General features: G+C 35.4%; 1 protein-coding gene across 4 annotated transcripts; it reads left to right on the top strand.

Moving 5' to 3' along the window:
- Positions 1 to 3,339: 3,339 nt before the first annotated feature.
- On the top strand, positions 3,340 to 12,002 carry LOC120775470 (serine protease persephone-like). 4 transcript variants are annotated; one of them, XM_040105663.1, is made up of 7 exons: positions 3,340 to 3,489; positions 8,540 to 8,830; positions 10,659 to 10,812; positions 10,884 to 10,945; positions 11,019 to 11,302; positions 11,363 to 11,546; positions 11,621 to 12,002. In XM_040105663.1, exons 2-7 carry the CDS (start codon positions 8,722 to 8,724, stop codon positions 11,956 to 11,958), a joined length of 1,131 nt encoding a protein of 376 aa, XP_039961597.1. In that variant the 5' UTR covers positions 3,340 to 3,489; positions 8,540 to 8,721; the 3' UTR covers positions 11,959 to 12,002. The 4 variants fall into 4 exon arrangements, with proteins under 4 accessions (XP_039961597.1, XP_039961599.1, XP_039961596.1 ...); XM_040105665.1 differs by having other exon boundaries at positions 3,340 to 3,671; positions 10,662 to 10,812; XM_040105662.1 differs by having other exon boundaries at positions 3,340 to 3,671.
- The last annotated feature ends 1,540 nt before the right edge of the window (positions 12,003 to 13,542 follow it).

Here is a 13,542-nt window from a genome sequence, read left to right as displayed (position 1 = left end):
AAACTCGCACGGATTGTTATCCGTTGTATGACATCGTCAGCAGGAGACTCTGTGTGATACAAGGACGGGAATTTATGAGTGACTTATAGAGTTTGGTTTTGCTGATGGTTCCAAGATAGACGAAATTATCTACGCTTCAAAGTTATGACTGTCAACAGTGACGTGAGAGCAAAGTCATCTCGGACGACTGTTTGTTTGATGACAGGAGATATTTCGTCTTGCCCTGGAGGATGGAGTCAGCCAGTGGGAGTGGCCAGAAACGATGCGAGCTCATTTACACATGAAACGATTCAAGCAGCTCACTACTTCCGGTCTTTGACCAAGTATCCTCTGGGTAGCCTAAGAACATCCGTTCGAAGGCGAGCTAAAGTGAGAAGGCGAAACATTCCCTACAAGGGTTGTGCGCTGGATTTGGGACCCGCCACGTAAAAAAACACCCCCAGTGAAGAGCTGTACTGGCATACAAGTACATTAAATAGTGCATAAACATTTGACTGTAAGAAAAATTTATTCACGTTGGATTCTACACAATTTGTCAATCGCTCACTAATCGCTCCGTGGCGGTTGGTCGAGAAAAATGTTAATAAAATGCAATAGCGATGTTTCAAAACACGTCTATAACATCTAAATAGACGCGTATGAGCCCGAAAGTAAACAGCCGTCGATTTGAAGGGTGTAAACACCCAGATGAGCCGAATCCAACAAAAGTTGTTAGCACACTTCCAAGCAAATGGTTGCCTCTTTTTATGCAGGCTGTCTTTCCAGAAATCAGGAAAACCAACCACAGTAGACGGATCGCTCTTAACCACTATTATGCGAGCTCTCACACATCGATTGAGAGAACTGCATTTTTGAGCATTCAAAACAGCGATTTAATTAGTATCCTCCATACCATCCTGATTTGGCCCAATGTATAATTTCGGCATCTTTTTACGAATAGCTTCGCACAGACGACGCATAATACTCAAATAATATGCCTTGCAGACAGTTTGGCCAGTCGGAAGGAATTCGTGAGCACTACACCTCGAAAATCGAAGAAAACTATCAACGTAACTTTGATTTTTAAACTGCTTTGACGTGGTTTTTTCGGCTACGATTCATTTTTGCCACGATATTCGGGATCGTCTGTTTCCAGGTCGCAAGTATAGATCCTAAACTCATCGTCAGTAATAATACGTTTTATAACATCCTGGTAGTCGGAAAGCATTGTTACACAGACGTTAATGCGGCGCTGTTTTACGAAAAGATTGATTGACCAATCGTGCTGATTAGTTCCACTTCACTTTTCTGAGGCTCCAATGATCGTTTAAAATGGTTTTCACTGATCCTCCCAATATTTCAACCATGCCAGCGAGACCTCTGACTGCTAACCACCGATTCTCAAGCACCAATCAATTCTTTCATTTTGTTGACTTTTTGATCATCAGTTGATGTTGTGTTGATGGCCGTCCTGGACGTGGTTCGTTGTCAACGCGTTCTCAACCCACTTTGAATAATTTGCAGCAATCAAAAACATTGCTTTCCACAAACAATAATGACCGTAGGGCTTTTCCAACATCCTAAACTTTTCAACAACCGAAAATTTGATTCCAAAAACAAAATTCTATGGAATTTCCTTATTGAATAATTTTCAGTCAACACTGATGATTATTTTGATGTGACATTTGGCGCAGATGTCATTGATATCCATCATAGAAAAAACATTTTTCGACGGATAGGTTTTAGCGCGAAATTTAAGTTAAAAAGTCCTACTATTTATTTACTTTTGTTTTCGATAATTAATAAATTGCGTGTAAACACTCTCTACACTATATTTACAAATTAGAGTAAAATTTGTTTTTCGCCCGTGTGGCAACTCTTTTAAAACATGCCAAATTTTACTGACTAAAAATTCTATATTTAAAAAATATTTATTTCAAAATATGTTTATATTTAAAAGTCGATGAAATCAACAACGATTTATATAATAACAAAAAAGTCTTTAAAATGTTTTGAATAACACTTTCTGGTGCTGAGAAGTTTATAGTTAAGCTTATATGTTTTTGGTATATGACAGCAAAACATATATAGCATCAAATCTGCTGTCAGCTGCTAAGCCGATTTTCATATATTTACGCTCACTATCCCCACTTTCTCCCTTTTCGCTTCTTTGGCTAAGTTGGCAATTAACCTAAGTCTACTTGAACTGCTAAGCTGAGCTTATCTGGTCGGAAAACATATGTAAATACATAAGTATTTATTTTTGGCTGCCTTAAATACTCGGCATATACATATGTATAAGCATGTCTCTCAAAGTGACGTAAATTCAGAAGCTTGGCTCTCCAGCAACACAGCACACAATTGAGCTGGCCAGTGTTCACTAGCGCACCAATTGGAGAAGATTTGTGCCAATCTCTTCAACTACTTTTTACTAAATTTTATTCTACTCGGGAGCATAAGTTGGTGTAGGAGTTTCTCGGGATTTTTGGGGTTAAGATGGGCTTATATGTTAACAAAGAAGTTTTCGAGGTATGCAAAAAAAATATTTTTTTTAGTATAATACATTTTTTTATTTTTTTGTTTTTAATTTTTTTTAAATTTTTTTAATTTTTTTATTTCTTTTTATTTTATTTTATTTTTTTATTAATTTTTTTATTAATTTTTTTATTAATTTAATTTTTTAATTTTTTTAATTTTTTTATTAATTTTTTTTAATTTTTTATTAATTTTTTAATTTTAAATTTTTTTTTTAATTTTTTTAATAATTTTTTAATTTTTTAATAAATTTTTTTATTTTTTTTAATTAAATTTCTTTTAATAATGTTTTGATTAATTATTTTTTATTAATTTTTTTTTTTAATTTTTTTATTTTTTTTTATTTTTTAATTTTTTATTTTTTATTAATTTTTTTAATAAATTTTTTATTAATTTTTATTAATTTTCTTTTAATAATTTTTTTATTAATTTTTTATTATTTTTTTATTAATTTTTTATTAATTTTTTTTATTAATTTTTTTTTAATTTTTAATTTTTTTTTATTAATTTTTTATTAATTTTTTATTAATTTTTTTTTAAATTTTTTTTAATTTTTTTATTATTTTTTACTAAATTTTTTCTTACAATTTCTTTTTATTAATTTTTTTTTAATTTTTTTTAATTTTTTATTGATTTTTTTTTAATAATTTTTTGATTAATTATTTTTTATTAATTTTTTTGTATTAATTATAAGTTTTTTAGTAGTATGCTCCACAAATTCTTTTTATACTACGCTTTTCTTTCGCCTTCTACTACGCTTTTCAAGCGGAGTGCGCTGAGAGCTCGAGATCTTGTTGCAGCTCAGCTCGCCAGACAGTGCTCGCTTAGCAGTGGCGTGTTGCTGAACACCGCATATTAAAAGTAGAACTAGAATGTTGTTTTGGAAAAAACTCCATTACTCTAATTATAACTAAAAAACTAATAAAAAAAATAAATATATTTTTCATCACGCGACCAAATCACTGCGGTTGAAAGGTTCCTTTAAATTTTGCATACTTTGTTTACAATTACATATTAACCGAAAATTAAAAACAAAAAACCAAAAAAAAATTACAAACCGGATGAGCAACTGTTGAGTACGCGCGAAAAACGCAGCAAAAGTGTGTATAAAAACACAAACACACACACAGCACAAATCGCTTTCTTAAGCAATAAAAGTAAGGAAACAAAATAAAGCGCAAAAAACAATAACAACAAAACACAAGCAGTGTCATATAGTGCATCCACATATTTATTAATTGCCAATGGCAAAGTGATAAGACTGACAACAAGCGCAGCTTTGGACTATATACATACATACATACCTACAAACATACTTGTATATATGTAAATAGATGTGCTACTAATCTATCGATATACTATATATACAATACATACATATGTATGTAAAAAATACATTTGCGTGTATTGCAAAAGCAATTTTTGTGACGGGAATAACTTCGCACAGGTCTTTATGAAAGGTAGAGTCCCTACAGCGGGGTGATTTTTATATTTCGCAATATGATTATTGTTGATTTTTAATATATAGTACATGTGCTCTACTACAAATACATACAAAAAAATGACGACCTAAATTGATAACAAAACTAACTGATTTTTGGTTTTGATAAGTTCTAATTCAACAAAAAAACAAGACGAAACCTTATCGTTAATCTGAATCGGTGAGTTTGGCTCGCAGCTAGGAAGAATATATCTTGTCAAATAAAAGGATTTTCCATTTAAAACCTGGATCGATTAGGGTGTATGGCAGATGTATGCTATAGTGAGGTTTTTTTTAAACTATTTGCCGGATGAACTTCAAAATTTTTGGAGAATATTCTTAAATATGAGTATGTACAGTTTCAATCGATATACTTTGAGATAAAAGTGTACTTGGAAATTGTAATTTATAGTAAATTCTCCGGGTAAATGATATTTCAAAAAAATGTATTTCGCTAAGCTGGTTGGACTATCCTTAATTACTATGCCAAATATGAGTGCGATCTGTCAACCAGTTTGTTTACAGCAGCTGTTTAAGGCGGTACACCTCAGTAGTGCGTTGCGATTTTTACAATCGATAAAAATATCGAACAAAGAATTTGTTTCAAATTTTGTATTTCTAACCATATTTCGTGTGCGCATTCGTTGCGAGTGTTGGAAAAGGCTAACGGTGATTCAGTTAATCAAAAATACAAACTTACAAGTGGTAGAAAGTCTTCAAAGATGGTCGAGAGATCGTTTAAGAATGCCTCATTCTGGACGACCTTCGATCTCTTCAACTGATGAAAATATTAAAAAAGTTAAAGCATCAAAATCGTCAGGCAAGTACAAGATGCGTTCCAAAGTAAACAGGACTTTAAAAAAACAAAAATAGAACAACTGGTTTTTTCGGCAAAATCAATTTATTTTATTCAAAATAGTCTCCTTCTGCTTCAATACAGCTTTTTGCACGGTCTAAAAGCATGTCGAACGAGTGTTTTGGCTCGTTGGTCGGTATGACTGCTAGTAAGCCGGTACAAGCTTTTTGATTGGCCTTTACGTCTGCATAATACTTTCCTTTCATGGGCAAATGCATTTTTCCGAAAAGGAAGGAGTGTCGAACGGTGCCATATCAGCTAAATACGGGGAGTGGTTAATGGTTAAAATGTGATTTTTGGTCAAATAATCGGTCACAAGCGTTCTTCGAATGTTGGATTTTGAGCAATTTTTGTTCGTCAGCCAATAAGTGCGGAACAAACCTTGCACACACCTTTCGTAAGCCCACATGTTCGGTCGAAATGCGATAAATCGTTGTTTTGGAGATCTTCAATTCCATTTCCATGAATTTCAATGATGATTTCGGCTGATTTTTGATGAATTCACGCACAGTTTCGATGGAATTTCCGGTGATCACGGATTTTGATTGGCCCACATGTCGATCGTCATTTATGTCCTCACGACCACATTGGAAACATTGAAACCAATAGTGCACTCTGCTACGGGATTCATCGCCATAAGTTTGTTTCATCAATTGAAACGTTTCGGTGAAAGTTTTAGCAATTTTAAAATAAAATGTTGGCTCTTTGTTCGAAGCTCATTTTCGCACCCGTATTGAGGCGTTTGAGTGAGAACATCCGTCGAAAATGGCCGGAATTGTTGAAGAAATATTGATGGATTTTACACGATGATAATGCAACACCGCATCGAGCCTCGATTATGGCCGAAATATGGTCTAAAACGCAATGAATACCATCGATCAACCACCGTGTTCACCAGGTTTGGCTCCGAGTGATTTTTTTTTGTTCTTAAATCCGAAATTGCCTTTTGTGGAACTCGTTTTCAGGCGATCGAAAAGATAAAACCAAATTCGCTGAAGAAGTTGAAGGCCATCTCAAAAAGTGCTTAAGAAAAGTATTTCGAATCCTGGAAAATTCGTTAGCATAAGTATATTACACCTGGTGGTGTTTTCTTTAAAGGTGACAAAATAAATATTGAGAATTATTCATCAATGTTTTTTTTGTCGCCTTTATTATTATTTATTTATTTTATTTACAATTTCTGGGTACTTTTTTGTCACAATGCAATTAATGAAAAAATTATTTTTTTCAAATTCGCCAGTGTATATAACAAATTAAGGCTGAAAAAACACTTCATTAGTATTTATTTATGTTAATGAAAAACAATTATATTTTATTAGCAAAAATTACAATTAAATTTTACTACCAAAAAGTCTATTTAGCAATATTTTTGCAATTTACAAGTATTGTTAAAAACGTTATATACGCTCATTTTTTTTTAAGAAACCTTTGTTCGGTTGCGAGGTAATTTAACTCGAAAACTTTTAACTTTTGTAAAAAAGTATAAATTTTTGTAAAGTGAGAAATTTTATTACCTTTCGCATCAAAAATTACATAATACAATTTCATAAATTAATTAGTGTAATAATGAAAAGTGTGGAGAAATACTTTTTACGCTTTTCATTTCAAAGCTCGCAGTAATAAAAACAATTTCTGATATGGTCTATTTGTCGATTGTGTCATACGAAAGTAGTTCGAAAAATCGGCGAACTTGGATAAAGAAGTTTCCTTTGTCTAAACTACCGATATTTGACTATTATATGATATTACTGACCTACAAACTGATCGAACTAAATCAAGGTTTTGTATGAACAACTTCTTTACTTTTCCAAATATATATTTTTTATTTGTAATATACTATTGTCCAAGACAACGCTACAATTTCATGAAATATTTTTCAGAACGGACTACTATAACATATATGTACTTGTAGCTAGAATGCAAGCTGACCCATTAAAAACATGAAAACGAACTTGTTTAAAATCGTTTATTCAACAAGAAATACATTTGTGAGGGGAATTATGTCCTCCGTGTAGCCGAGGTTAAAGGAAATTGCTTGTTCTTAGCATTGAGTTTTTAGAGGAAGTTCTTGGTACCTAAAAGCTTAGGGTTTTTGGAAATATTTTAGAATTTAGGCATATATAATTTCATTATATTTGATTAGTTACATATGTGTATATCATGTATTACGGTTCATTAGGCCAAAATAATCAAAACAGGTATTACCGGTTTCCATTTTAAAAGTAGCAAAGAAAAATTCTAAATATATCTCTTAATATAATGTGTGTTTTTTTACAAGTATGTTTTTCGGAGTTGGTCTCTTTGTCGGCTGTTACCATTAAACTTTGTTCGGCAGTCTGCCTACTATGAAATGGCAATTCGGCTAAGTTAGCCATTTCATAGTTAACAAACTGTGGAACAAAGTTTAATGGTTTGGTTCGCACGACGAATTGGCGCCTTATTTCCAATATTATGTCAAGATAATCGCTAAGTCGGCAACTCTAGCAATCTTTGATCGTTTTCACACCATGTTTACTGCAGGTGATTAATGCGCATCCTCATAGAGGCTACTCTTATCGAAGAGGCGCTTATCGAAGAGGCGCTTATCGAAGAGGCTATTGCTGCTGTGAAGCGGAGTATCGAAGAGGACCGAAATTAGTCCATCCGCCAAGGCGCGCAATAATTAGAGCTGTTCCCATACACTTTATGAAAGACTTTGTGAAAAAATCTTGGATTGCGGACTTAAAAAATCCAACTCGTGCAGGAAATGAAGCCGACTGACCAACAAGCGCGTGGCTCGTTCGTTTAATGGCCGCAAAACGAGATGGCCACGGATTTCAGTTTTCACAAGAAAACTTCGTTAAGTGATGAAGCTCACTTTTGGATGAAAGGGAACATTAATAAACGAAATTATTGTATTTGGAGTGATGATAATCTACAAGCTATTGTTGAGACGGAGTTATATCGCCAAAATAATGTTATAGCTAATGGGTAATCCTATAGAGCCATGGTTAATGACTTCTTCGTCCCTCGATTGGCAGATGCTGTTGCTAATGACTTTTGATTCTAACAAGACGGCCACGCAGTCAAAGAAACAGTCAATTTATTGAAAAAAACTTTTGGTGAGCGCGTTATGTCGCGTCGGTGGCCCTGTGGTGTGGTGATTTATCAACGTTGGAGTATACCTCATAGTACTGTGGAGTAACTTGTCTACGCAGATAAGCTCGAGACGATTGACGCCTTGGTGGAGAATATTTGGCGCGTTATTGTTGACATGCGGCTTGTGGTTGAGAATCGGGCTAACCGGCTGGAACTTATTCGAGCCAGCGACGGCGGTCACTAAAATTCACGAGTTAAATTCAGGAGAGACAGAGAGTTGTTAAGAAAAAATAATAAAAAATCAAATAAAATGAAATAAAATAAAATACAAAAAAATAAAATAAAATAAAATAAAATAAAATAAAATTAAGTAAAATAATGTAAAATAAACGAAAGTAAAAATAAATTAAAATTATATTAAAAGCCTCACTTAAACTGCGGCTGCAACAATCGCGAAATATAGTTTGTCAATGTCAAGGTTTTCTTCCGCTATCTGCAGCAGTGCGCAAGGTCACACGTATAAAAGTTAATATTTATTTGCTTATAAAACCGGTGTCGAACACAGGTATATATGTACAAATATCTTTACATGCATGAACATTTAATTGCAGATTCGTTCACGGTTCAATGACTTAATACCAACTGTATTGCGTGCAGCTGCCATAACATACATATTGTGCATACACACTTCCAGCCAGTTTAAGTGATAAAACTGCCCCGCAACGCTTAGAGGCCGCTCAGTAAGAATAATTGTGCAAACTGATTTAAATTGTTAATCATATAAAAATCGGAAATGTATTTCAAACACTCTAAATCCCGACCAAGTGAACATTACAAGATGCTGCTGCTGCTGGGGAGCGTGTTTGCCGCCCTGTTTGGAAAGAGCATAGCTCAAATGGAGGGTAAGTAGTCGATATTAGATTTTTATATACATTTATATGTGAGGTACATATTAATATACCATGTGATCAAAAATGATCCGGACTGATAAAAAACTACATTTTCAGGTATTTACAATAATAAAATTCTTTACTTTTGCTCTCAAAGTAGGCTTCTGACCAAATACAAACAAGCCAAAGCTTAAACCAAATTTCCGTAAACTTGTTATAAGCCTGGGCTGGAATGGCACTCAGCGAATTTTTTCTTTAGCGAATTTAAATATCTTTCAGTTTCAGCTCATTTTTAGAACGCTATTCGCTAGGTTGTTGTATAGTTTTGAGGTCGCATTCATAATCTGGCCATGTCACCAGTCATGATGCTTTTGACGAATCTTAAGTTCTCAGCAACGTTGTCCTGCATCTGTTGTGCGATCTCTAGTCGACATATTCTTTGCAAAATATTCAAGTATTTTAGTACGAGTCTAGCATTGATAAGCTTCATACTGAGAAAATTATACATAAAGTTTTGATTCGACCCATTAGAGTTTTTGAGAACCTCTATTATCTCTCTGAGTTATCTCTCGAGGATGTTCAAGCACTGTCTCCGAGGCTGATGTTTCGCCTTCTCACTTTAGCTCGCCTTCAAACGGATGTTTTTACCGCTACCCAGAGGATACTTGGTCTAAGACCGGAAGTCGTGAGCTGTTTGAGGCATATGTAAAAGAATCGTATCTGGCCACTTCCAAGTGAATGGCGGTCAGAGAACTTTCCTCATTTGCGTGAACTTCTACGCATGGCTCCATTCTACGGCTATGTAAACTGACGTTGAGCAATACCAAAAGCTCCTTCAGGATCGGGAAGGACTTCTCCGATCCGTTCGATAGCAAACAAGGTTTCAGACAAGGCTTCTCGCTAACGTTCGACTTCTTCAATGTACTGCTGGAGAAAATAATTCGACTGCAGAACTTAATCGAGCAGGTACAATATTTCATAAGAGTGTACGTTAGTTCTGCTTTCTCTATACTGGATAAGGAAGCCAAGCAAAGGGATCTGGTAGTGAACGAGGGAAAGCCGAAATATGTCCTGTTATCAAACAAACAGTCACCGCATTCGCGACTTGGCTCCCACGTTACGGTTGACAGTCATAACTTCGAAGTCGTAGATAATTTCGTCTACCTTGGAACCAATATTAATGGCAAAAACACAGTCAGCCTTGAAATCCAACGCAAAATAACTCTTGCCAGCAGGTACTACTTCGGACTGAGTAGGCAATTGAGAAAGAAAGTCCTCTCTTAAAGAACAAAGACCAAACTTTACATGTCACTCATCAACCTTGTCCAGCTATATGGTGAAGAGGCATAGACGATGACAACTTCTGATGAGTTGACGTTACTGGTTTTCTATAGAAAGGTTCTGCGTAGAGGAAGACCTCCACACCGTTGAAAAAACCAGGTGGAAAAGGACCTGGCTGAACTTGAAAAAAAACGATTGGTGCGCTGTTGTTATCTCGTCTAGAAAATTTAGCCATATCCGTCCGACCGTTTGATCTCGATCTGAAATTTTGCACACGTCTTTTTCTCCTTAAAAAGTTGCAAATTTGTCGTAATCGCCGATATCGGGTCACCATAGCATATAGATGTCATACAAACTGACCAATCGAATCTTTGCATGGAAAACATTTTTATTTGACAGAACGGGTTCACAAAATTTGGTATGAACTAATCTGGCAATATGCTTCAATCTCCGAGCGTATTATTCAGACCTTGTAGAAATATTTTGGTCTGACGAAATACTTGTGAGTTAATATAATACAGCTACCTAACACACATTTCTTTTTTTAATTTCGTTTCAGTAGGTGATCAATGTCAGAATAAAAATTATAGAGGTATTTGCACTGAGGCAAGCAGATGTGCGGATCTGCCGTATGCCATGGCTCAACTGAGCCTGAAAAGACGTGATATAAGCCGATGTGGATTCACAATATTCGAGGAAATTATCTGTTGTCCGTAAGTTAAACACCAGTGGTACCATATATACTACATATATAAACGACATTTATAATCTTCAACTACTGCAGCTCCCTCTCCGTTCCCACAACAACCATAAAAACACGATCCGATGATCGGCCAGCTGTGAAAGGTGAGTTCAAAAACATATACCGATTTGTATGGATTAAAAATCGATTCTAACCGCACTTTTTCCCACCTGACAGCTTGCATTGAAATCGATGAACAATTGCAGCCGCTGCTTACACCACACATTCTAGGCGGTACACCGGTAGAATTAGGTGAATATCCACATATGGTGGCCATTGGACTGACCGACACAGATGGTGCAGTGGAATATAATTGCGGTGGTACTTTGATTGGGAAGCGCTATGTTTTGACTGCGGCACATTGTTTAGTCACCCGACAAATACCGGTTATGGTGCGTATGGGTGTGGTGAATTTCACGGATACCGAACAAATGAAGGCAGCGGTTGAAATCAAAATTAAGGTAACGCATGTTCATGACCGAATTCAAATATCGTCCTATATACCATACATCCTCTCGCAGAAAGTTCACATACATCCGGACTACACGAGCGCTAATGTTTATAACGATGTGGGCTTGCTGGAATTGGAGGACGAAGTTACTTATAGCAACAATGTGTTCCCGACATGTCTTTATACCGATCCCGATGATCCGCCAGCTAAATCTGCGCTCTATGTCACCGGCTGGGGTGTCATTAATAGAAGCAGTAAGCAATACACACCATACAAAATTTATTGTCGACATTTTTTTGTTAAACTTTGGCTTTCTTCTTGCTCGTAGCGCGTGAAAAATCGGATGTTTTATTGAAAGCCCGTCAGACGATCGTTGACAACTCGAAATGTAATGAAAGTTACGTAGACAACGGCTTGACGCGTCGCAATAGAGATGGGATCATCGCAAGTCAGTTGTGCGCGCATGACCCGGGTCTAACAAAGGATGCCTGTCAGGGTGACTCAGGCGGTCCGTTGAATTTGGTGGTCGACGAGGCTTTGAATAAATACCGTGTAGTTGGTGTAATTTCAGCTGGCTTCAGTTGTGGCAGTTCCACTCCTGGTCTGTACAGTCGTGTGTCTTCCTTTTTGGACTGGATCGAGAGCATCGTTTGGCCCAGTGGATAGATTTGCTGTTATTTTAGGCTCTATCTTCTCGGAAGTGATAATTTTGAAACACGAAACCACCATATTGCCATACTTTCTCTAAATTAGTTTAGAGGAATATATTTAAATTAAGTAAAGCTTGAACTTATATTAAACTATTTATCGGCCCAAAGTAATAATTAAAATAAAGAAACACAAAATTCAGTTATCTAAAACTAAGGGATTAAGATTATTGGGTCAGCAAGACGAGAGAATTTGATTCCGATGAAATTGAAAAAAAGAATATGTATATAGACAGAGGTACGGTTAGGACCTTAGCCCAATCTTAAGAAAGTGTTAACCTGGAATATGGAACATAAAGCCCTCTATATGTATATATGTATGATTAAATATGAAAGAGATTGGTCCGAGTAAAGTGAGCGCGGAAGTCAAATCGATTAAAATTGTTCCTAGTATGAAAGAATTTCTTTTTATGCCGTGTGAAGTTTGATCTATAAATGTTAATTAGTGCGTTTTTGGCAGCTTAAAAGTTTGTTACGGAATCAATGAAATGTTGCAGAGTTTCTTTTAAGATTCTACTTTGACACGAACTCAAGTTTTTGGTCGCGATGTCATCGAAAACTTGTCTCATGCGAGTCGTTCATTCACCTCTTTTAATGAAGATAACGTGGAAAAAGGTAAGGCGCTTGAAAATTGTCGACTTGACATCGGAGAGATCGCGGAAGATCTCAACATTTCTTATAGTTGGACCCAAACGATTTTGTAAATGGTTTGTGTATGAAGCGTGTCAGTTATAGACTCGTTTAAAGTATCTGAAGCAATTGCGAAAATAACGTCGAGTAGAGGTTGCCGAATAGATCGTTAACAACGTAGCTGAGGACTCTACATTCGTCAAACACATCATTACTGGTGACGAGTCTTTGGACGCCTATATAAAGTCGAAACTGTCCAACAGACGAGTGAGAGACACTCCAAAAATGAGCCTAAACCGAAAAAAATGCGCTGAAGGCATTGAAAGACATCTCAGTCGAGATGGATTGGATTGACATACATGTACGAGTACTAGCTTGGAAAGCTTTATTGAAACGGATAATAGTACTCGTATACGTATTAAAATATATGAAAATGTATATTTTTTGTCAGTCCGGGTCAAAGGATCATATGTACTATATATAGGCCAATATCTCAGGCAGCTTATGAAATGAAGAGAACATGTTTTCTATATAAATTGGTTAGCAGTTTCCTCAAGACTGTATTATTGACGGGGAACATGTAGCTTGGCATTATAAGGTCGATTCTATAAATTGGTAATATCGGTTCCTACCTTTCCTCAACACTAACCTGCTTAATAAAGAGGCTTCTGTTAAAAAGAATAAATTTAATGTAAATATATTGCGCTGATTCTAACTGAACTGGTGACCTAGATTATGTGGTAGATGATCTGCGGCTAAACATAATTGTAATGAGTTAGAAATTCCGCTAAACAACGATTTTTGAATTCATAAGAAAATCTTTTTAGAACAACATTTCTTGATATACGTTTTCCACACAACTACTAGTCTTAGTTATAAGCAGAACATAAAAAGCTGGGCTGAGTTTGAATCT

The sequence above is a fragment of the Bactrocera tryoni genome, chromosome 4 (assembly GCF_016617805.1).
Source record: "Bactrocera tryoni isolate S06 chromosome 4, CSIRO_BtryS06_freeze2, whole genome shotgun sequence".
Classification (NCBI taxonomy): Eukaryota; Metazoa; Arthropoda; class Insecta; order Diptera; family Tephritidae; genus Bactrocera; species Bactrocera tryoni.
The sequence above is the reverse complement of the archived record's forward strand: the minus strand, read 5'-3'. Positions and strand labels throughout refer to the sequence as shown.

Excerpts from the sequence above, each read along its gene's own strand:
- LOC120775470 (XM_040105663.1), top strand. The coding sequence starts at position 8,722 with ATGTATTTCAAACACTCTAAATCCCGACCAAGTGAACATTACAAGATG. Across the intron at positions 11,303-11,362 it reads CGGTTGAAATCAAAATTAAG|AAAGTTCACATACATCCGGA; the intron begins GTAACGCATGTT and ends ATCCTCTCGCAG. Across the intron at positions 11,547-11,620 it reads GGGTGTCATTAATAGAAGCA|CGCGTGAAAAATCGGATGTT; the intron begins GTAAGCAATACA and ends TCTTGCTCGTAG.